This window comes from Mustela nigripes, chromosome 2 (assembly GCF_022355385.1).
Source record: "Mustela nigripes isolate SB6536 chromosome 2, MUSNIG.SB6536, whole genome shotgun sequence".
In the NCBI taxonomy this organism is placed as follows: Eukaryota; Metazoa; Chordata; class Mammalia; order Carnivora; family Mustelidae; genus Mustela; species Mustela nigripes.
Genome location: NC_081558.1, coordinates 139,768,398 through 139,791,244, shown reverse-complemented (window position 1 = coordinate 139,791,244; position 22,847 = coordinate 139,768,398). Strand labels below are relative to the sequence as shown.

At 34.3% G+C, this 22,847-nt stretch overlaps 1 protein-coding gene and 1 long non-coding RNA gene across 6 annotated transcripts in view; one reads left to right on the top strand and one right to left on the bottom strand.

The window, feature by feature from the left end:
- The window catches only part of LOC132012115 (uncharacterized), a 196,068-nt gene that overhangs the window by 9,427 nt on the left and 163,794 nt on the right, over window positions 1-22,847 (top strand). The window lies entirely within an intron of this gene.
- GPR149 (G protein-coupled receptor 149) overlaps window positions 2,406-22,847 on the bottom strand; it is a 62,996-nt gene continuing 42,554 nt past the window's right edge. For both annotated transcript variants that reach the window (XM_059391707.1, XM_059391708.1), the window contains exon 4: window positions 2,406-4,966. In XM_059391707.1, coding sequence (XP_059247690.1) covers window positions 4,394-4,966 — 573 coding nt within the window. In that variant the 3' untranslated portion in view covers window positions 2,406-4,393. The remainder of the gene's footprint in view (window positions 4,967-22,847) is intronic.

The following is a 22,847-nucleotide window of genomic DNA, read 5'->3' as shown; positions in this document are numbered from 1 at the left end:
AGACTACTAAAATAGCCTCCTGTTTCTTCTGTAATCATATTGTACTTTCATGGTCATTTCCCTTGACAACAATAGACAGTGATTTTATATTCAAACATGTCATTCCTTTGCTTAGAACCCTCAATGACTTCCTTTAAATCAAATTTAAAATTAGATTCACAGTCCATACCTGATCTTCAAGGCAGTAATGATATGTCTCTCCCTGCCCTTATCTGTCTTTATTTCCAATTGCTTTTTCCTCTTTCTCACTTATCTGCATTTGCATTGACCTCCTCCATGGTATCACAAAATACAAAACGCATACTCCCAGTTCTGGGAATATGATGTTCCCTTTGCTAGAACTATGATTTCCCTAGATATATTTATCACTTTATTTGATTGATAAAATATTACCTTATCACTGAAGTCTTTCCTAACCAAAATATTTGGAAAACTAACTCCTTCCATCATTGTCCTCTTATTTTCATTTTTTTCTTATCATTTTTATTATCTCCAGTACCTACTTTCTGTCAATACATTTAACATTACTTGAGATACATACATTTATACATGTATGGTATATAAATGTATAGTGTGGACCTTAAACCATCCTAAAAGAGCTCTCCCCCCTCTTGGGGAGGTTGCCTTTAAGACCCTGAAGCATGTTGCTTTATAAGAGTGACTTTGTCTGGGGCCGTGGATCAGCCAAATAGTAACAGTGTGATTTAAGGTAGAAGCTTTGTATCATTCTTTATCAACCTGACTTCTTTAGGAGCTGGAAATCAGTCATGTGAGCAATGAACCATGCTTACCCCTACTCCTACCATGATGGAGTCCCAACAAAGAACTTGAACACCAAGATTCAAATGAGCTTTCCTTCTTGGCAGTAATCTTTGTATGTTGTCTTACATTGATATCTGGGAAAGTGATGCTGTCCTTGACTCCATGGAGAGCAGACAACAGAAGGTCCACATTCAGACTTTTTCTGGATTCTGTTGTATATTCTTCTTCTCTTAGCTGATTTTAGTTTATATTGTGTACTATAACTGTGAGAATACAGATTTCATGTGAGTTCTGTGGATCCTTCTAGGAAATTATGGAAACTGATAGTGGTTTTGGGGATATACTAAACTTGCACCGGGTATCAGGAGTGAGGGAAGTCTTGTGTGGACTGTGTTTTCTAAATTTGCAGTAGGTTCAAACTCATTTCGTGTGTGTGTGGGCGGTGTGCATTTTGTTTTTGTTCATAGTCATAATCTTAAGTAGCTAGTACAATTTCTAGCATAGAGTAGGTATTCATTAAATGTTATAGTGAATAAATTAATGAAAGTGGCTAGATAGAATAAGTAAGAAACCTAGACAAAATCTAATGAAATTCAATACTAAAGAACCATGTTGAGAAAAGCTTCCAAATAATGTATATCCAAATGGTTTTTATTATATTCAAAATAATGCTTTGGTCTCCAAAATGGTTGCCTCTGTCAGTCACAACTCTTTGAGATTATACATGTGTTTATATTAACTGGGAGTCTTAGATATGTCTTTTCAGTTTGTAGAAGTCACCACCAGATGGTGATATTTTTATTAGATAATAAGTAATTTTAGTCTTCAGATTCATCAGTTTATGGAGAAAAGAAATCAGCTATATGCAATATAGTACTTACTACTAATAAAATATAACAGGGTAAGCTATTTAAAAAGTACAAGATATCTACAAGGGTATTTCTTACAGAAACACATTTTTACATTTTTACTTTAAAGAGTAAGTAGACTTTATACTGATGTAGCTTACCTACCCTTACTGTTTCTAAACAAGGATTGGGAGGAGCCATTAATGCATATTCATAGCCCCTATAGATTTTTCTTTAGCTTCAACTACAGTTGTCTTGGACAACAACAACAATGGCAATGTGGGGCCTCATCACAGGACCCTGACCTGAGCTGAAGGCAGATGTTCAAGTGACTGAGCCACCCCTAATACACCAGAACTTTAAAGTATATCCAGTGTATAGTTAATTCAATAGCCAAGGGCAATTAAATGGGAATATCCTAGTTTGGGGTTTTTTGTTTTGTTTTGTTTTTTGTTTTTCCAGTTCTCCCAGCATAGGCCCAAGTCCAATGAAAAGAAAATAGTACACAGGAGGGAAGGAGTATTACTGTCTTCCAGTCTAGTTCTTGTGCTCTTTAAATCTTGACTTCCATCATCTTCTCCTCTGTATTAAAGAGCTATGCCAGTTATAAAGGATTTATTTCTATTTAAATCTTTATTATTGTCTTCAGTTTTATTATGATTCTGTTTCTGATTTCCTTGCTGCCAAAAATCATACTATAAGGGAACAATATCACCTTTCTCTTTCATAAAATTATACATCTAAATTTAATATATCAAAGCTTATCTTTTACAAAACATTATTAGAATATTCAACTTTTGTTTTTATAACAGGCATCCAGTGCCATTAATTTATAATATTTGATTGATCTGGTCATTTGTCATTATGTTAAAATAGCCCTCCATTAAGGGGCACCTGGGTGGCTCAGTTGGTTAAGCAGCTGGCGTTTGATTTCGGCTCAGGTCATGATCTTATGGTCCTAGGATTGAGCCCAGTTCACCGCAGAGTTGGGCTCTGGGCTCCGTGGGGAGTCTCCTTCAGGATTCTCTTTCTCCCTCTCTCCCTCTCCCACACTCTCTCTACAAAATTAATAAATCTTTTAAAGAAATAAAATAGCCCTCAATTTTAGGGATATAAAAAGGCATTTTAAATAAAATATATTTGTAATAACATATTTGATTTTGAATTTATACATTAGACATTATTTGAGGTTTGCTTTACAAACTCTACTAATGGCATTACCTTTGCTTCCCAAGTTTAGAAGAGGAGATATTGAGAGAGTAAAAGAGACATAAAGTCCAGTGAAATAATTACTTCGAAAATGAGTTCTTGATGGCAAAAAAAAAAATCTTCTCAAGGTGAAACAATCTGAAAGTCCATATAAAGTAATTTAGAATTCTGATTCAGTATAATAAAATATAAATCCAAATTAATCATTTAAAAATATAATTCACTCAGTCTGTAAATAGTAAATAAGATATGTGAGTGAGGTGTGGCATTCACAAAGTCAAATACCATGTAAAAATGTCAACTCAAAACTTTGGACAATAAACATTTAAGTAATACATTTAATGTATGTTTAAAGAAAGATCAGAATAAAGCATTTTGAAGTAAAATCACTTCATAATTTTTGAAATATACATTACTAATAATCTGATAAGGTGATTCTTGCATTTTTCCCAATGTAACACATTTTAAAATTAGTGCCGAAATGTATACCTTACACTCATGTAATAAAATATATTGAATTTGCTTGAGATATACATGCCTTTTAGGAAAAAACCTGAAAAGCACCTAAAATTAGAATAATATTTGTATGAAAATTTTCTATACTTCAAGAATGGCTAAAAAAGTTTGCCAAATCTGCAGCTTTAGAAACACACTTTTATTTTTTTACTTAGTGGATTTCCTTGGCTTTACCCAGAACTTTGTTAATCTAATTGAGCATACCTAACAAAACTTAATCTGGCAGAGTTTTTCCCCAATATCCATTCAGATAAAACAATTCTAGAAATGATAATGTGCACATTTATAACCTTTTCCAATAATGTTTGAGTTATGGACTACTAATTCCACTTGTAACATACAACATTTTTTTCAAGGGAATCTTGACATAATGGAAAGATGAAAGGAAAATACTTAGATTTAAGAGAGAAGGGAAGAAAAATATTTAGTAAGCCATTTTTACTTTATGAAGGAAACTACTATTTACAGACTATGGGCATGCATGTTTCAAAGTTGGAAGCTAGGTAGTTTGCCATTTTACATGAAAATATATTTCTTAAACATGGGTATAAAGCTAAAGCAGTAACTGTAATAAGCTTGATTTACTAGACACATGTAGACAATTCTCTTTAAATACAACACAGAGTTTTGCTACATTTTTCCACTCCCAAAATATCTTCCTACCCCTTGCAATAAAGGCCAGCCTTATGTGTTGAAACATGAGCATGTGAACAATATATTCATTGAATTTATGCAATTTTCTGTTTACTCTGAGGATGACAAACAGGCAAAAACATTAGTAAATGAGGCTGATATTTAATCTAGAAAACAGCTTTAGGAATCAGATAAGATACAAATTTTAATTACCACAGTGTGTGATCTACAGGTAATACATCAAAAGCACTTAAGTGTTTATACTAGTTCCAGCTGCTTACCCTAAAAACAGTTAACTACTAAATCTGTGAATCTTATATAAACCGACAAGTAATAAAGGAAATCAAATAGCCTCGGAACAAAAGTGTTAGGTCAGCAGTTTGAACTTGCAGACCCATTTTTGCCTTTATTAGACCAAATGATCACTAGTTACCCTTGCTTTCTTCCTCTCTTTTTCTGTAAGCTTTATTTAACAACTGGATTTCCTCCTGGTAGCCATCCTTCTCTTGATGCTGTCTTTTACTGTTCTGCCTATGTGCTTCAACAGTGTCCGGAATGGAGATGTTGATATCAGCGTTGGGATTACTCGTGGGTAAAAAGAGAGAGTATGAAGCTGTTTCCCCTAAATCACAAGAAACAAATCTGTTTTCTTTCCGTGAGTAGCGTAGGGATGGAGATCTGACCTGTGTAGAAGACTGGCTGATGTTGCTAATGATTGACACAGTGTCCAAGGCTTCCTCATTATCACAAATTTCAAGAACTTCCAAGTGTATTTTCACACTGGTGTCCGCAAATGTGGAGGGAGAATCTTCTGAGTTTGGTTCATGGCCAACACTTTTGGATCGATAGACTTCTATTTTCTTAGAGGCTGGGGTTATTTTTTGTCCTTCTGCACTTACCTCATAGGTAGAAAGAGAGAGGGTTTTCCCCGTAGGTGCTTGAAGAGACACAGTCCCCTGGAATGCACACAAGGGAATGGCAAGGGCACCACCAGAACGCTGGGGACAAAAACAAAATTGTTACTACTGAAAACTAGTTTCTGGAATTAGGACATTTAGAAATTTATTTTATTCATGAATATGATAGAGTTTTTTCTATTTCAGACCCATTTCCCTAGAAACCTTTATCGGGGATATTTAAATTCTACCATGAAAACACTATAGCTCAGTTTCTCCTAGGTCAAATATAATATCTAAATGAGGACAGTCAGGAACCTTTCTTTGAAGATAAAGGACATATTCCTGTAGCTTATGGCAAAATTTGTGTATTGTTGGGGGCAGCAGTCAGTGCTTCCAAAGGCAGCATATGGACATAAAATTGAATGCATATAGATAATCTGAAATTGCTTTTATATTTTTGTTACATTAAAAAGTTTGCGTAGGTTGAAAGAAGTGCAGACTGTGTTATAAAAATGCTCTTTTTTTCCTGTTTAGTATGTCACAGAGAATGATAATTGTGAAACTGTGATTCAAATTAAGTATAAAGTATTATTCAGCTGTTAGGTTTGAGCATTCAGAAGAGGAACCAAATGTCCCCAGAACAGTGCTACACTGTGCTGACTTTTCCATGGAGAAATCACAGTCATTAAAGTAAATCTAATAATAGAGAACTCTCCCACATCTCTGCAAAAACTTTCTTGAAGGTTAGAAACTTCTATATTTTATTTAAAACTTTGTATGTTAAGATTTTTTAAAATCTGTACTTGCCACTGATCAGGGTTTAAGAAATTAAAGAAAACAGACTCTTACAATAGACTGTGTTTTATACTATTGATTCATATCTTCATACTTCCAGTTGACTTGTTTTCTTTTTTGATTACATGTGAGTCTCAGAAGGTACCAAACTTCTTGAGCAGTGCTCTCAAAGCTAGATCCCCAGACTAACATCATCAGCATTTTCTGGTAACTTGTAAGAAATGCAGATTTTTTTTGAGCCCTATCCAGACCTACTGAATTAGAAACTTTGGGGGTGGGTTCTAGCAGTCTATTTTAAACAAGTGATTCTGTTGTATTGTAAGGTTTGCAATCCCTAATTAAAGAAATGTTGTAGTCCAGAAAAAGAAGGGGAAGGAAGATGGTTAACACTTTTCATACATGCGCCGATAATCTAAGAAGCTGACTTACCAACTCGATTGCCTTAAATGTGTCTTTTTAGAGGAATTGGCATGAGGGTTCATGGTATTTTGCCAATTTCGGATGACCAACCTTTCTGTTTTCCTATAACTATGCCAGCTTTAGCACTGAAATTCTTGCATCTCAGGAAACTTCCCAGTTCCAGAAAAAGCAGGATAGCCGGTCACCCTATTTGCCTTGAGCATTTTGTATCTGGACCTAAGTGTGGGTTTAAGAAGCCCAGGACTACAATTTGGATTCTCTTCTACTAAGAGAAAATTTTAAGGTAGGATTTATCATAAGATTCATTTGGGTGCCTTCATGCCCAATTCTTTGAGTTTAGGGACAGTGAAAAATATAGTCTAGGGTGTACAAGACATGTTACTAGTCTTTTTTAGTTATTCTCTATGGAGAAATCTTGAATCCTCTTTATCCATAAAGGGTCCTAAGAACCTAAGTTTAGGGCCTTGTACCCTAAAGGGTTGAAAACTTTGAAAACTTACACTGTAAATTTCAGTTTACCCTTCTGCTGAGACAAAGAACTTCACCAACTTCATATGTGCAACTGAAGCAGAAAAGACAGGAGCAATACTTAGATTCATTACTGTACCAAAGCATTGTTTGAGTGGTAACAGCTTTTTGGCAAAGGGGAAATGGCCTTCATTTTTTTTTAATTTATGCTTTCATTAAACATTTGCTGAGTATTGCAGTAGTCCTTCCTATCAAAAGTTTGACTTTTCACAATTTCAGTTACCCATAATCAACTGCGATCTGAAGGCTGACGAGCTTCCTTCTGCCCTAAGATCAGAAGGTCAGTAGTAGCCTAACACTGTGTCATAGTGCTTATGTCATTCATCTCAGTTCATCTCATCATGTAAGTATTTTATCATCTCACATCATCACAAGAAGAAGGGAATGAATATAGTATAATATGTTTTGAGAGAGACATAACACATTCACAAACCTTATATACTGTTATAATTGTTCCATTTCATTATTAGTTATTTCTGTTCATCTCTTACTGTGCCTAATTTATGAATTAAACTTTATCATAGCTATGTTTGTATAGAAAAAACACATAGGATGTATTGGGTTTGGTACTAACAGTGGTTTCAGACATCCATTGGGAGTCTTGGAATGTATTCCCCATGCATAAGGAGTAAGTAGTATTTGTGCAAGATTCTGAACTTGCATTGGGTATACAGATAAATATGCTATTTATTCATTCAAAGACCCCACAGATATAGTTGGGTGACAAAAGCATGTAAGAAAGAAAAAAATATTAGTTCCAACTATTTTAGTAGAGATAGGAACCAAGCTCTATGGAGTCCAGGAATGACCACTTTTGGTAAAGAGATTTTATATATTCATATATTCATATTTTGGTAAAGAGATTTCATACAGGTTGGCATTTGAAATTGATCTTAAGAAAAGATTTGCAGTTTTAAAAGCTTTGCTTTGTGAATAATAAGTCATGAGTGGAAGAGCCAAATTAAAGACTTTCCGTCTTGAGAGAAAGTTTTATCAAAGGCAGAAATTTCAGTTTTTTAAAATAAAAATGGACTGAGTTATTACTTAGTCAAAAAATTTGTCATTTAATAATGTGAATTATAAAAATAACGTCCTTCATTCTGAGAGCTAGTAATATGAAAGCTGGACTTCCTTAAATCATACTTTACTGCAGGAAGAAAAAACAACCCCAACTCATTGCTTAAAAAATTATTTTCTCTTTGACTTGGTATACTGTGTAAACAAAGTCCTATGGAATATACTTAGTTTAAAAAAGAAAATTGGATGAGAAAACTGAGTTATCAGACAGTGTTCTCAGCAGTACTGGCATGTCTATTTTAAAAGAACCTTCACTAGAGCATCAGTAGTATGACCATATCTTTATCTGTACCAACTTGCATCACTGATGAAGAGTTAATATAAAAGCAAATGTGAATTTTTTTGCATCTGATTTTATACATCCACATAATGCAGATTTCAGTAGCTCTCATGCTAACTTAAATGAGCAAAAACCTTTACTGAGTTATCAAATGACATCTCATTAAAAGTGGCATTTGAGAATTGCATAGCACCAGAATTTAGCTAAGTGTGAAGTCTGTTATTCTGAAATAGTGCACAAAGTCTTGAGTTATCAAAATTAAACTGTGAGGGATACATGGGTGGCTTAGTCGGTTAAATGTCAGACTCAGTTTTGGCTCAGGTCATGATCTCATGGGTTGTGAGATTAAGCCGCAGAGCCCCATGTTGGGCTCCATGCTCTGCAGGGTGTGTGCTTAGAGTCCCTCCCTCTGCTCCTCCTCTACTTGCATGCACCTGGGTCTGGGCTCTCTCGCAAATAAATAAACCTTTTTTAAAAAATTACACTGCATAACATTCTTATTCAAAGGGATAGTCTCCATTTGACAGTCACAGAAGTAAAAACACAGAGACAGATTATAAAGAAGCAGATCTGATGCTGGCGAGGATGCGGAGAAAGAAAGAAAGAAAACCTACACTGTTGGTGGGAATGCAAGCTGGTGCAACCACTCTGTAGAACAGCATGGAGGTTCCTCAAAAAGTTGAAAATAGAGCTACCCTATGACCCAGCAATTGCACTACTGGGTATTTACCCTAAAGATACAAACAAACATATATATATACACACACACACACACACACACACACACACACAGAGACAATGGAATACTATGCAGCCATCAGAATAAATGAAATCCTGCCATTTGCTACGACGTGGATGGAACTAGAGGTATTATGCTTAGCGAAATAAGTCCATTGAAGAAAGACAACTATCATATGATCTCCCTGCTATGCAGAAGTGGTGATGCAATGTGGGGGGTTTGGAGGGTAGGAAAAGAATAAATGAAACAAGATGGGATTGGGAGTAAGACAAACCATAAGAGACTCAATCTCACAAAACAAACTGAGGGTTTGGGGGGCGGAGGGAGAAGGTGGTGAGGTTATGGATATTGGGGAGGGTATGTGCTATGGTGAGTGCTGTGAAGTATGTAAACCTGGTGATTCACAGACTTGTACTCCTGGGGCTAATAATACATTATATTTTTATAAAAAAATAAAAAATAAATTATTAAAAAAAAACAGGTCTGAGCATACATCTTTGCACTATTAATCCAAAATTGACATGTTAATTTCAGCAAAATGGTACTGTCACTTTAAGCCAATTTAGCAGTTTTAATGTTACTGGTTATGAAAATATTTAATGTATAATTTTTTTTTGATTTTAGATTTGTGTAAGAACTATAAATATAAGGAGTTTTACTAAATATTGTTTGTATATTTTAAAGCAAAAACATAAGAATTTGATTTGTCGGTAAGATTCGTAGATTTTTTTTTCTTTCAGAGAGACCTATTGTTTAATTTAAAGAAACACTCCTCCAGATGAGGGAAAATGAGAGCTTGAATGAAGGGAGAAGTAAAGGGATAAAGATTCAGGGAGATATCTAACAATTTGTGTAAAATGAACAGAATTTCCACCTCTTTTAGGAAGGATATGGAGGGCAGACTAAAATGAAGAGAGATGGGAAGCAAAACAGACTAACTGAATCTCTAGTATTAGGACTGGGTTAGCTGGTAGGGCTATAGCAACGGAATGAAGAAGTTGTCATATCTTGGGTTCACAGAATACACAAATACCAAGCTCATAAACAATTGCATTTCCATGTGACTCATACTACAATATATCTAGGCTGGAGAATTATAAGAATATGGAATAAGTGTACTTAGGAGTGAGGGTAAAGGAGTGAGGTGGAGTGAGGGAAAAGGAGATCTGGGCAGGGCTCAATTTTTATAGATGAAAAGAAATATTTGATATCAGTGCAGTTATTTAGCATTGTTCTAGAGGTCCTAGCTAGATAACAGTCAAGAAATAGTGAGCAGGAAAAATAAAATTATCATAATCTTCGGGGCACCTGGGTGGCTCAGTGGGTTAGATCTCTGCTTTCAGCTCGGGTCGTGATCTCAGGGTCCTGGGATGGAGCCCCAAATTGGGAATCTCTGCTCAGCAGGGAGCCTGCTTCCCCCCTCCTCTGCCTGCCTCTCTGCCTATTTGTGATCCCTGTCAAATAAAAAAAATCATAATTTTCATGTGAAAATATTGTACGCTTTGAAATTCTAGAGAAGGGATTCTAGAAAAGAACTAATTTGGGAGTTTTGTAAGGTAGCTAATTTGTAGGTAAGTGTTAAAACAATAGCAGTTACCAATTAAAAAATATATTTTAAAAATATCCCATTCAAAATAGTAACAAAATTATAGAAATGTGTGAGAATATATGAAAAAACCCCACTATAATTAGATATCCTGAATAAATAGGAGACAAAAGAAATAATATTTCCACATGGAAAAATTCTACTGTTAATATGGGAATTTATTTTATTGTATTGATTTAATACAATTTAAATAAAAAACTTAATAGAATACCAATGAAATTTTACTTTAGAACATGAAAAGTTCCTCCTAAGATTTATCTGCAGATTTATAACCAAGAGTAAATGTATAACCAAGAAATTTTGGAAGTAGACTAATAAGGTAGATTTACAAACATGATATGAAGCTACAGTAATTAATACAGATTGTTAATTGCAAGATATAATAAGTTAAGCAGTCAAGAAACAAAATATAGTCTATCACAAAGTCTTTCACAAAGATGGCATTTCAAAATAAGAAAGGAATCAAATGGCTTTCCATTACAAAATTCAACTGGATTCCTTTTCATGTTATAAGCAAAAATAATTTCTTGAGTCTTAATAATTCTTTTAAAATGCTGTGTGGAGGAGACCTTTACAAATCTGGAATGAAAAGCAGAAGTGACAAAAGAGGGACAGATTTGATTGCAGAAAAACTGAAAATATCTATATAAAAATGTATGCTGAAAGCAAAGATAAAAAACAAATGGCATCCCAGGAGAAAATATTTGCAGCATACATAGGACAAAGTTTAATAGTTACATAGAGAGTTTCTCCAAATTAGAAAGATAAACATCCCAGGAGAAAAAAAGAAGTGGGCAAAGCAATTAAAGGAAGAACTACAAGTGGAGAATAAACATAAAAAAATGTACTCGATTTCACCAATAATCAAAAAAATATAAGTAGAAACAATGGGTCATTTTTAGCATCTCAGATTACTCTCCACAAAAAAAAAAAAAGAAAAGAAAAAGAAAAAAGTGAGAGAGAGAAATGAATAAAATGATAGATGCCATCTTTAGAGTACATCTTGATTGTATTTGATTATAAAATAAAACTACATATACTTACCAGCCATCCTATTTCTGTGAGTCAGTTCTACCACCAAATATCAACACACATATTATTTGTTTATTTCAGCACTGTTGTAAGTCCCCAAATAGAAATAACCTAAATGTACTCGAAAACTTTCTTGAAAGAATGAAGTAAAGCTATAAATTCTGCCTGGGTAAAATAATTTCAATACATTTTGAGTGATAATAGCAAGTTGCAAAACACTATGTAAAGTATGATCCAATTTTCTTGTAGAAAAACATCTACCATAAATGACTCAGCAAATTATACATGTGTAGGAATAAAAGATACATAGACACACAGCACAGTATGTATTATAGGCACAGAAAAGATTTGAAAGGCTACATTCCAAACAGTTATTTCCACTGAAAGTAGATGGAGGGAGAACTTCATCTTTAATGGTTTATATATCTAAATTTTTTGATGATGTTGATGATTTTGCTTATGGAAGTGTATTAGGTAATAGAGAAGGCAGAGAGTGCAAAATATTACTAGAAGGGCATCCAGGGTGTGGGGTAGGGTACTAAGTGTGTGTTGCCTATGATGATTGCTCAGAGTTCAATTTGGTAGTCAGTTTGGAGTTTGTGCTGCATTTGGGGTTTGTGCTGTTTTTAGGTTAGAAGTGAGGAGACAAGGTGTGTGCAGGGTACTGTCTCAAAATTTTGCCCTGATAGTTTGATTGTTTAGAATAAGAGTCCCAATTGGGATACAGTTTATTTTCTGTTTGAATTTTTTAAAGAGTAGCAAACTGCACTTTTGACAAGAAAAATAAATATTTTAAATTTTCAGAAAGGCAAAGGATCATCTTGTCCTAAGCAGACAAAATAAAGTGACAAGGGTCAGTAATGAGTTACTAATTTTGCTCCTCACTAATTTTGCTGCAAAAAATATTATAAACATTTGGGTCCAGCAATCTGTCAATGTAAACATTAAGTTCCAATAAAGAATTCTACTTCAGAAAAAAATACTATATAATTTGAGTAACAAACCACAATATAGTCCACAGATTTGAAAGCCATTCAAACAGTTGAAAAATCATTTCAAAATGAGACTAGAAGTAAAAGGCACTAAATCTTAAATGAAAATTAATATTAATTGTGAGGAGATAAAACAAAAAAACCCTGTTATTTTTTATTTAATTTGTCATCTTTGTACTGAGTTGACTAGCGTGTCCCCTCCAAAACTTATTAAGTCCACCTGTATCTTGTGACTATGATGTTATTTGGAAATAGTGTCTTTTCACACATAAACTAAAATGAGGTCAAGTGGATATGGGTGGGCCCTAACCCAGTGACCAGTGTCCTTTTTTTTCTTTTCTTAAATTTTATTTATTTATTTGACAGAGAGAGAAATATCATGAGTAGCGGGGGGTGGGGGGGCAGGCCTTCTGCTGAGCAGAAGCCCGATGTGGGGCTCTATTCCAGGACCCTGAGATCATGACCTGAGCTGAAGGCAGAGGCTTAATCCACTGAGCCACCCAGGCGCCCCAACCAGTGTCCTTTTAAGAAAAGAGAAATTTGGACACAAACTCACATAGAGGGAAGATAGCTATGTGAAGGAGGAGACAGCACTTAAGAGTTACTCTATTGTAAACCAAGAAAGAATCGCCCACTAACACCTTGACTTTGAACTTCTGGCCTCCAGAAATATGAGACATAGATTTCTGTTGTTTAAACTATCTTGTTTGCAGTAATTTGTTACAGCAGCCCTAGGAAATTAATAGAGTTTTGTGCAAACACATAATGAAACATTTACAATGTTCTGCAACTGCCAGTTTTCTTCTGGAGACCAGAACTGCATGGCATTTTTGTCTAGTCCACATAGAATGTAATCTCCTCCAGGGAAAGGAACATTTCCTTGTGGGTCTTTATTTTCTCTACCATCTATACCAGTGCCTGACACATGATGGGCCCTCAAAAAATACTTGTTGAATGAATAAATATGTGCATGAATGAATGAATCTGCAACATTGACCTTGTAGATTTTTTTAGATTCCGTATTTTAACTTCCTAAAGCAGAAAAAATAAGATCATCTTTCAAAAGTATTGCTGTTTAAAATTTATTTTTTTATATTTTAACAGCCCTATGTAATAAATGATAATTGCAAATACATCAGAAGAAGGTGATATTAGAACATATCCTTTTTATAAAAATAAAATAGAATATTATGGGACCCAATTGTGTGTGAACATTTACTTCATGATAAAAAAATGATAAGATTCAGAGAGCATAAAACTAGTCATTTCATAGTCTCTGCTTTCTTCCCATTTAAAAGTCTATGAATTAGCATATGCTGTCAGGAATAATGATAATCCATTATTGCTATACTCCTGAGCGTAGGTGGCTGGGAGCTTTTTTATTTGGAAATGAAAAGCAGTCTCTAAACCTCACAAATGCTTCAGAAGGAGAGAGCATGCCCTGTAAATACATTAGCACAAATAATCCGCTCTGATAATTGATTCAGACTTACTGACCTTGGGCATATTGAACTTTTTATTTCCTCACTATAAGCCTCTAGGTGAATTCAGGGTGAAATTATAATATAAAAGAGTTGCTCCAAATTTCTCTCCTAACAAGGTAAGGTATTGTGTTATCTGAATCACTCAACTTAAGAAAGACATATTATAACACATAAAATCATAGCACTTACCAGACAGAGTTCTGATTTCTCATTTTATAAAGGGAGAATTGACACCCAGAGAGGTGAAGCCACTTCCCACGGTTATGCAAGTAAGAATAGTAGGACAGGTATCTTCATGCCCAGTTAAGTGCTCTTTTCCAATGTACCATTTTGTCACTTTAAAATAAATCTGCATTAGTCAAGAGTAGATCAAAGGTTTTTTTGCCCTGGAAGCCAGAATTCTATCACTAACTCATGAATAATCTAAGTGACTGACAATTTTAATCTAAATTAAAATCATATAGATGATCTTTAGGTTATTTAGGTGACTTTTAGGCTTCTTAAAGTACAGACATCGAGAAATTAAGTCAAACAGACCATCTAAGATGGTTAGGGGGAAAGAGATAAAGACACTAAAAATAAACAAACAAAAATAGCAGGGAGAATGAGAACTTTATGAGAAAAACAATAAACTGGTTTTAATAATATTTTTGGAATATTACTTAAAACTATGACTGCAATATTTTCATATATTCAATATCTAAAATACTCCTTGTGTCATCTTGCCACCTTTATTTAAATGTTTAGTACACTAGAATAAGGAGGACACATGAATTACTCAATTAGAAGAGAATAAGGGCAAGAAAATGAGGGCCTTTATAAAGGGCACCATGCATCATAGAAAGTGCTAGGTGTTTTAACACATATCCCATTTAATCCTCACAGATCTTCAAACTGTAAATTTAGCTTTTTTTAATTGATGAAAAGTTTCACAACTGAGTAACAAATTTAAGATTGATATTCATCATAAATAATTACTGATTCTGCTAAACACAAGCCATATGTCAGACTTCTTACTAAGCACTGTATATATATTTTCTTACTTGATTTTCATATCAACCTTATAAAATAGAGACAGTTGGGGCACCTGGGTGGCTCAGTGGGTTAAGCCTCTGCTCAGCAGGGAGCCTGCTCCCTTCCCGCCCCCCACCTGCCTTTCTGCCTACTTGTGATCTCTCGCTCTCTGTCAAATAAATAAATAAAATCTTAAAAAGAAAATAAAACAAAGGGGCTCCTGGGTGGCTCAGTCATTAAGTGTCTGCCTTCGGCTCAGGTCATGATCCCAGGGTCCTGGGATCAAGCCCTGCATCGGGCTCTCTGTTCAGTGGGGAGCCTGCTTCCCCTCTCTGACTCCCCCTACTTGTGTTCTCTCTTTCACTGTCTCTCTCTCTGTCAAATAAATAAATAATCTTAAAAAAAAACTCTAAAAAAATTTAAAAAAATAAAATAGAGACAGTCATTATTCCAATTTTATAGATAACATAATTGAGTCATGAGGATTTAAGTAGGTAATGCAATAGTTCAGTCCAAATCCAGGATTATCTGTCTCAAATGCCCTGCTCTTAGCCATTCTCCTACTTCAAGGCATAATGTTTGTGATAAAATATGAATAATCATTCTCCTAATTCAGCTAGAACCCACTATGTCCTGTGGAAACAAAGGAGAAGTGGGATCAATTATTTATACTAGGAAGTGAAAGGAGTATGTATGTATGTGAGTATGTATGTATGTATGTATGTATTTTTAAATATTATTTATTTATTTGACAGAGAGAGACACAGTGAGAGAAGGAACATAAGCAGAGGGAGTAGGAGAAGGAGAAGCAGGCTTCCCATTGGGCAGGGAGCCTGATGCAGGGCTTGATCCCAGGACCCTGGGACCATGACCTGAGCCAAAGGCAGACACAGACCAACTGAGTCACCCAGGCGCCCCTGAAAGGAATATTTAAAGAAGATACTTGAGAAAATAGTTTCTAAATAGGGTTTTAGAAGATGATTTCAGTAGGCAGAAAGTAAGGAAAATGTATTCCAGGATGAGGGAATAGTAAGAGCAAAGGCAAATGGAATTTGGAGGGAATGACATAATACAAGTAAATGAGACTAGAAATAGAGGTTGGGCCGAGGGCCAAGAACCCTGTACACCAGTATAATGAGTTTTGATTATATTCCATGGGCAAGAGGTAAATGTGGTTTTTGTCTTTACATTTATGGAAAGGAAAGAAATTAAGATATATGGAAGTCCTCTCTGTGTAGGCAGTACACTTGGCACTTTACATGTGAAATCTAATTTAATACAATAATCTATAAGGGAGGTAAAATTATTTCCCTTTTATAGTAAGCAAATTGAGGTCTGGAAAGCTTAACCAACTTGCTTAGGTTATAAAAAAGTTAAGTTTTGAACTGTGATTTATTTTTTTTTAAAAGATTTTATTTATTTATCAGAGAGAGGGGGGGGGAGAGAGCAAGCACAGGCAGAGGCAGAGGGAGAAGCAGGCTCCCTGCTGAGCAAGGAGCCTGATGTGGGACTCGATCCCAGGACGCAGGGATCATGACCTGAGCCGAAGGCAGCTGCTTAACCAACTGAGCCACCCAGGCGTCCCTTGAACTGTGATTTAAACTCAGCTCAGATTCTACATGCTTTCTACTATCCCATTTAAAGTCTAAGAAGATAATGGGGAGCCCTGTGAAAGATGGATTGGAGGAAGCGGACCATGGTGTCAGCGAGACCCGTTAGCAGGGTTTTACAATCATTGTGTGCAAAAGGAAAGGGAATCTGAGTTTCAGTACTGATAGTAGAAATGGCAAATGTGGGATGGACCCTGAGGTAGTTGCAGAGGCAAAATTTGAGAGTGGGGAGGGTCATGGTAAAATATTGCTGTTGAATCACAGACACCTGCCATAGAACTCAGTTCAGTCACTATTGCTATAATCCTTACCTCTAAGTCTCGGTTTCTCATTTCTAAAATATAAAGAATAAGTGAGTTAATAGATGTAAAATGATTAGCTGAGTGTTTCACACAAGTGCTTCATAAGTATTAGCTGTTAGGTATGATTAGGAGGTGAGTAATAGAGAGAAATCCATGATGTCTTTGAGATTTCCAGTGTTAGTATCTAGTATCAGTAATTGACATAAAGAGCTTAGGAGAATGTACATAATGTAATTCTACTTTTGCAGTCTTCATCTCCTAATCAGGCAACATATTCCTCTGCAGTATTTTACCCTAATGGCCTAAATATGCTAAGTAAAAGCTAGAGATTAGCAGAAGGGGTTAAAAACATGACAGCTAGGGGCACCTGGGTGGCTCAGTGGGGTAAGCTTCTGCCTTCGGCTCAGGACATGATCTCAGGGTCCTGGGATCGAGCCCCACATCTGCCTCTCTGCTCAGTGGGGGAGCCTGCTTCCCCCTCTCTCTCCATCTACCTTTCTGCCTTCTTGTGATCTCTCTCTCTCTTTCCCTGTCAAATAAATAAATAAAATCTTAAAAAAACCCAAACATGACAACTACATACTGTCTATAAGAAATTCACTCCAAATATAATGCTATAGGCAGGCTGAAAGTTGAAAGATGAAAAAAGATATAGCATGCAAATATCAATCAAAGGGAAGCAGAACTGGCATATTATTATCAGATAAAATAGACTTCCAAGCAAAGAATATTACAAGAGACAGAGAGGATTATTTTAGTAATAGATCAGTCTACCAAGAAGAAGGTGTGTATACACCAAACAATAAAGTTGCAAAATCCATAAAGCAAACTGATAAAACTGAAAGGAGAGATAGTCAAGTTCAAAATTACAGCTAGGGAACAAATTCAGCAAGGATATAGAAAAATACCATCAACTAACATGATCTAATCAACATTTATAGAAAATTTTATAGAAAGAAATGCTTTTATTTGTAGAAAACTATACAGCAAGAACAGAATACAGATTATTTCCATGGAACATATACCACGATGGATCATATCTGGGACATAAAATAAATCTCAATAAATTTAAAACAATGAAAATTATACAGAATGTATCCTCTAGCCACAGTGGATTCAAGGTAGAAATAAATAATAGAGAGATAACAGGAAAGTCACCAAGCCCGGAAAGTAAAGACGCTTTTAAATAATCCATGAGTCAGAAAGAAAGTCTTTAAGGAAATTAAAAAAACATATTGAATGAAAATTAAAATACAACCTATCAGAATTTGTGAGATACATCTAAAGCAATGCTGAAAGGGAAATTTAAGGCACTAAATGCACACATTAGAAAAGAGGAACGGTCAATAATGTAATGTAAGTTCCTGCTTCAATAATCTAGAAAAAAAGAGCAAACTAAAATTCAAGCAAGAATACGGGAAGAAAACCTCCGAATGAGAGCAGATATCAGTGAAATTGAAAACAAAGCAATAGAAAAAAATCAGTGAAGTAAAGAACTGTGCAGTTTTTTTTTAACAGATTAATAAAATTGGCAAACCTTTAGCAACAGTGAGAAAAAGACACAAATTACCAATATTGGGAATGAAACTGGACATCACCACAGTCTGTGCTGAAGATAAAGGATTACTACAAATAGCTGTGCACATTTAAATTTGACTTAGAAGAAGAAATGGACCAATTCCTTATAAAACACAAACTCTAACAATATATCAGATATGAAATAGATCATTTGAAAAGCCCTATAACTATTACGTAATTGAACTCATAATTTTAAAGCTCTCAAAAAGAAATCATCAGGCCCAAATGGTTTCACTGGAAAAATCTGCCCAACATTTAAAGAATTAACATAAATTCTACACAATCTCTTCCTGAAAATAAAAGAAGGAACACTTCTCAATTCACATTACAAAGGTAGTTTTGCCTTGTTAGTAAAACTAGACAGTACGAACAAAAACAAAAACAAAGACAAAATAAGAAAACTACAAATCTATATTACTTGTTAATTAAGATGCAAATATCCTTAATAAATATTAGCAACTGGAATTCAGCAGTCAATTGGAAGAGCTGTATTCCATGCTTCAGTCGGGTTTATTCCAGAACTGCAAAGCTAATTTCAATATTCAGAAATAAGCTGATGTGATCCACCATATTATTAATAGGCTAAAGAAGAAAAATCACATGATTATATCAATTGATATAGAAAAAGGACTTGACAAAATTCAACATCCACTCATGATAAAAGTAACAATAGAGAGTAAATTTCTCACTTTGATAAAGAACATCTATAAAAACCTTCCAACTAACATATTTAATGGTGAGAGTCTGCTTTCCCTAAAGATCAAGAACAAAGGTAAATGTCAGTTCTTACCACTCCTATTCAACATATTGCTGGAACTTCTAACCAGTGCAATAGTCAAGAAAAGGAAATCGAAGGTAGATCAGAAAGGAAGAACTAAAACTGCAGATGACATGATTGGTCTATTTAGATATTTTCAAAGAATACAAAAATTCCTAGAACTAACAAATGAACTAATCATAATTACCTGCAAGTTAAACACTGTATTTCTCTATAGTAGCAATGAACATATGGACATTAAATAAAAGATACAGTACCATTTACAATTGCTCAGAAAAGTGAAATACTTGGGTATAAGTCGAACAAGACCTGTGTAGGATGTATAAGCTAGAATCTACCTGAAGGAAATGGAGAGACATATGTACATGGACTAGAGGACTCAACATAGTAAAGATGTCCATTCTTTCTACATTGAAATGTAATACCTTTAAAATCCCATCAAGATTTTTTTTTGCAGATATAGACATATTTATTCAAAAATCTGTATGAAAGGGCTAATGAACTAGAATGGTAAACTTATTTTGGAAGAATTAATATAGTGGGAATATTCAGTCGACCTAACTTCAGTAAAGCTATGATGATCAAGACTATGCTGTTGGTGGAGAGATAAATAACAGAACCCAGAATAGAACACCCACACAAATATGCCCAACTGCTTTTAGACGAATGTGCAAAAACAATTCAATAGAGGAAGGATAGCCTTTTCATCAAATGGTGTTGGAGCAATTGGATATCCATAGGCAAACAAAAACCCTAGAACTAAGTTTCATATTTTATTCAAAAATTACCTCAAAATGGATCACAGTCTTCAATGTAAAACTGTAAAAGTTTTATTAAGAACATAGGAAAAAAATCCTTGAGATCTAAGGCTAAGCAAAGAGTTCTTAGACTTGATACCAAAAGTATGATCTGTAAGAGGAAAATTGATAAAATAAATCTCATCGAAGTTAAAAATTTGTGTGCAAATGCAGATGCAGATTCAGTAGGTATGTGGTGGTCTGAGATTCTGCATTTAATAAAAGCTCTCAGATGATGCTGAGCCTGCTGGTCCATGGATTACGCTTTTTGAGGAGCAAAGGACATACAATCTGTAAGGCTCCTTACAATAAAACAAGACAAAATCAGAGACCGAGACAAACCGTAAGAGACTGTTAGTCATAGGAAACAAACAGAGTTGCTGGAGGGGAGAAGGGTGGGAGGGATGGGGTAACTGGATGATGGAGGGCATATGATGTGAGGAGTACTGAGTATTATATGAGACTGATGAATCACTGACCTCTGCCTCTGAAACCAATAATACATTATATGCTAATTAATTGAATTTGAATAAAAATAAATTAAAAAATATATATCTATGGCTCCTTATAATTCTAAAACTACATGATTTCATGAGTAAATATATTTTATCATGTTAGCAATTTTCAGAAGTAGAGGAGAGAATTCAATTTCAGTTAAAGGAATGACAGAAACCCCCCAAAAGCCAACTTTATAGATGAACAGAATGAAAAACAAAGTTTTATCTTTTTCAGTATCTTTAATATATTCTAATGCCTTATTCGAATGGCACTTATTTCAATTGGTAAAACATTCTGATGAAAAATGATTAAGTTTCAGTATCAGTCTTCATTATCCATTAATCTTATGGACATAATGTAAGGTTCTGAAATGAATGTATCATTGTTTTTTATTTATGGAAATTGGTATTCTCATACTTTCAGTTCATACTTTTTGGCTTTATCTGAGCCTATGAGTACAACCATCACAGCCTACAAGAAATCCTGTGAGAATTTGGAATTTAAATATGTTCTTGCTCTTGGGATTAGTGGATAGGTTTTTCTATTCTCTGGTCTAATAGAAACTAAAATCTCCTATCTCTAATGATGACATTTAAACTCAGATGTGATATGTCCAAATTTATTTCCATGTATTTCCAATTCTCTTGGTTTTTCTAACAAAAAGAATAAACTGAAGCTTGAAAGGAAGCAGCACACATTGATTTTATTTAGAAAAAAATGAAATTTTACCAGGAATAAATGAATCCTAAGAAATAGAAGTTTATCTTAATATGCATTTGTTCAAATGGACGTGCCAATTAGAAATATCCTACTAAAAATGGTTGTATGAAAAATTTTTTTTACATTTCATTGACCAGAATTAAGTCGGGAAAAGGAAACCTGTTTTCATTTTTAAGACAGTTTCAAAGGATAAATGCAGCATTTTTGGTAAGATTACTATACTCTAGAAAAGGTGTTAGAATCCATGTTGATGGTATTCATAAAACTATAGAAAACAAAAATATTTTTATCAGACAGCATAATATAGTAAAAATCAAACAACAAAAAACAAATATGTGTAGATAGAGATTAAAGGTATCCTAGGACAGGGAGTGGTGATAGACTGTGGGTAAATAGGCATGTGAGATCTAACAGATGTGATGAAAATATTCTAAAATGATTTATGGTGATTGCACAACTTTGTAAATTTACTAGAGATCTTTCAATTGTATACTGAAATGGAAGAATGATATGATATGTAAAATATCCCTCAATAAATGTGTTTTTTTAAAAGAGCATCTGACTCATCAGGACACCCTGAAATACAGCACTTGTTCTGCCACTTAATAAATAACTGTGTGACTCTAGACAAATAGTGTACTCACTATAGGCTTTTAGTTCATTATATAAAGGGGTAGTTGGGCAGATGAACACCAAAATATCTCTTGTCTCTACATTTCAATATTCTGTGACTCTGTTTTGGCAGTTAGCCTCAAAGAAAGCACTTCTGTTCCTTGAAAATTATGGAAGTAGAGATGCTCTTCTGAAAGAAATTAAGATCACAAAATTTACTTTAAAAACTTGCCAAAAGAAATTACAGATCCAGGCCCTTTAAAAGACCCTCTTTTAAACAAAACAATCAAGTACCATTGCTGATGGAGCATGTTCTTTGCTTTTAGAATGTATGAAATTTAAGCCACAATGCACTCTGTACAATAAAAATGTCTTATAAAATAACAAGAAAGAAAATGAAGAAGTTTATATACCAATGTTTAGAAAGAAACCTGTAAGGAGGGTTTAACAATACTTATATAATTCTGATTTAAATATCCAATCATGGGAAACATTTATTGAATGTTTATAGACAGGTAAAAGACCACATAGAATTTTGTATGTGTGAGTGTGTGTGTGTTTATATATACATAAATATATGGGTTTGTGTATGTGTGTATTACATGTGTATGTATAATAACTTACAGTTTTCTCTGATGATAAAATAATACATTAGAGCTTATTTTTGCAATTGAAATGATATCTGAAGAATATGCACCAAACAGCCCCTAAGTTATAGCAAATTAACTAAAAGATGACTTCCATATGCCTATAATTTTAAGAATTCTAATCCTTTTGAAAAAGAATCATTCAACTCTATATAGCCTATATGAATATTACGAGTTATCTAAATTAAAAGGATTTTCTTCTAATTTTTGCAACTTTTTTTTTTTTTTTCAAAATTCTGTAGAAAGTTTTTATATATCTTAGGTGGAAGATCATTTGGTCAGGCTAATATTTATACCTTTAAAAAAAGACAATACATGCCATTAGACCCTGGTGGTTTTTGCTCTGTGAGTGTAGTAAGCTGAGAATTACTTTTTCAAAAATCCCCTTCCTTACATGCTTTCAGGTTAGAATTGGCCAAGATAGGAACTTGCTCAGTATTTGGAAGGTAGAAACAAGGCAGTGGACATAAC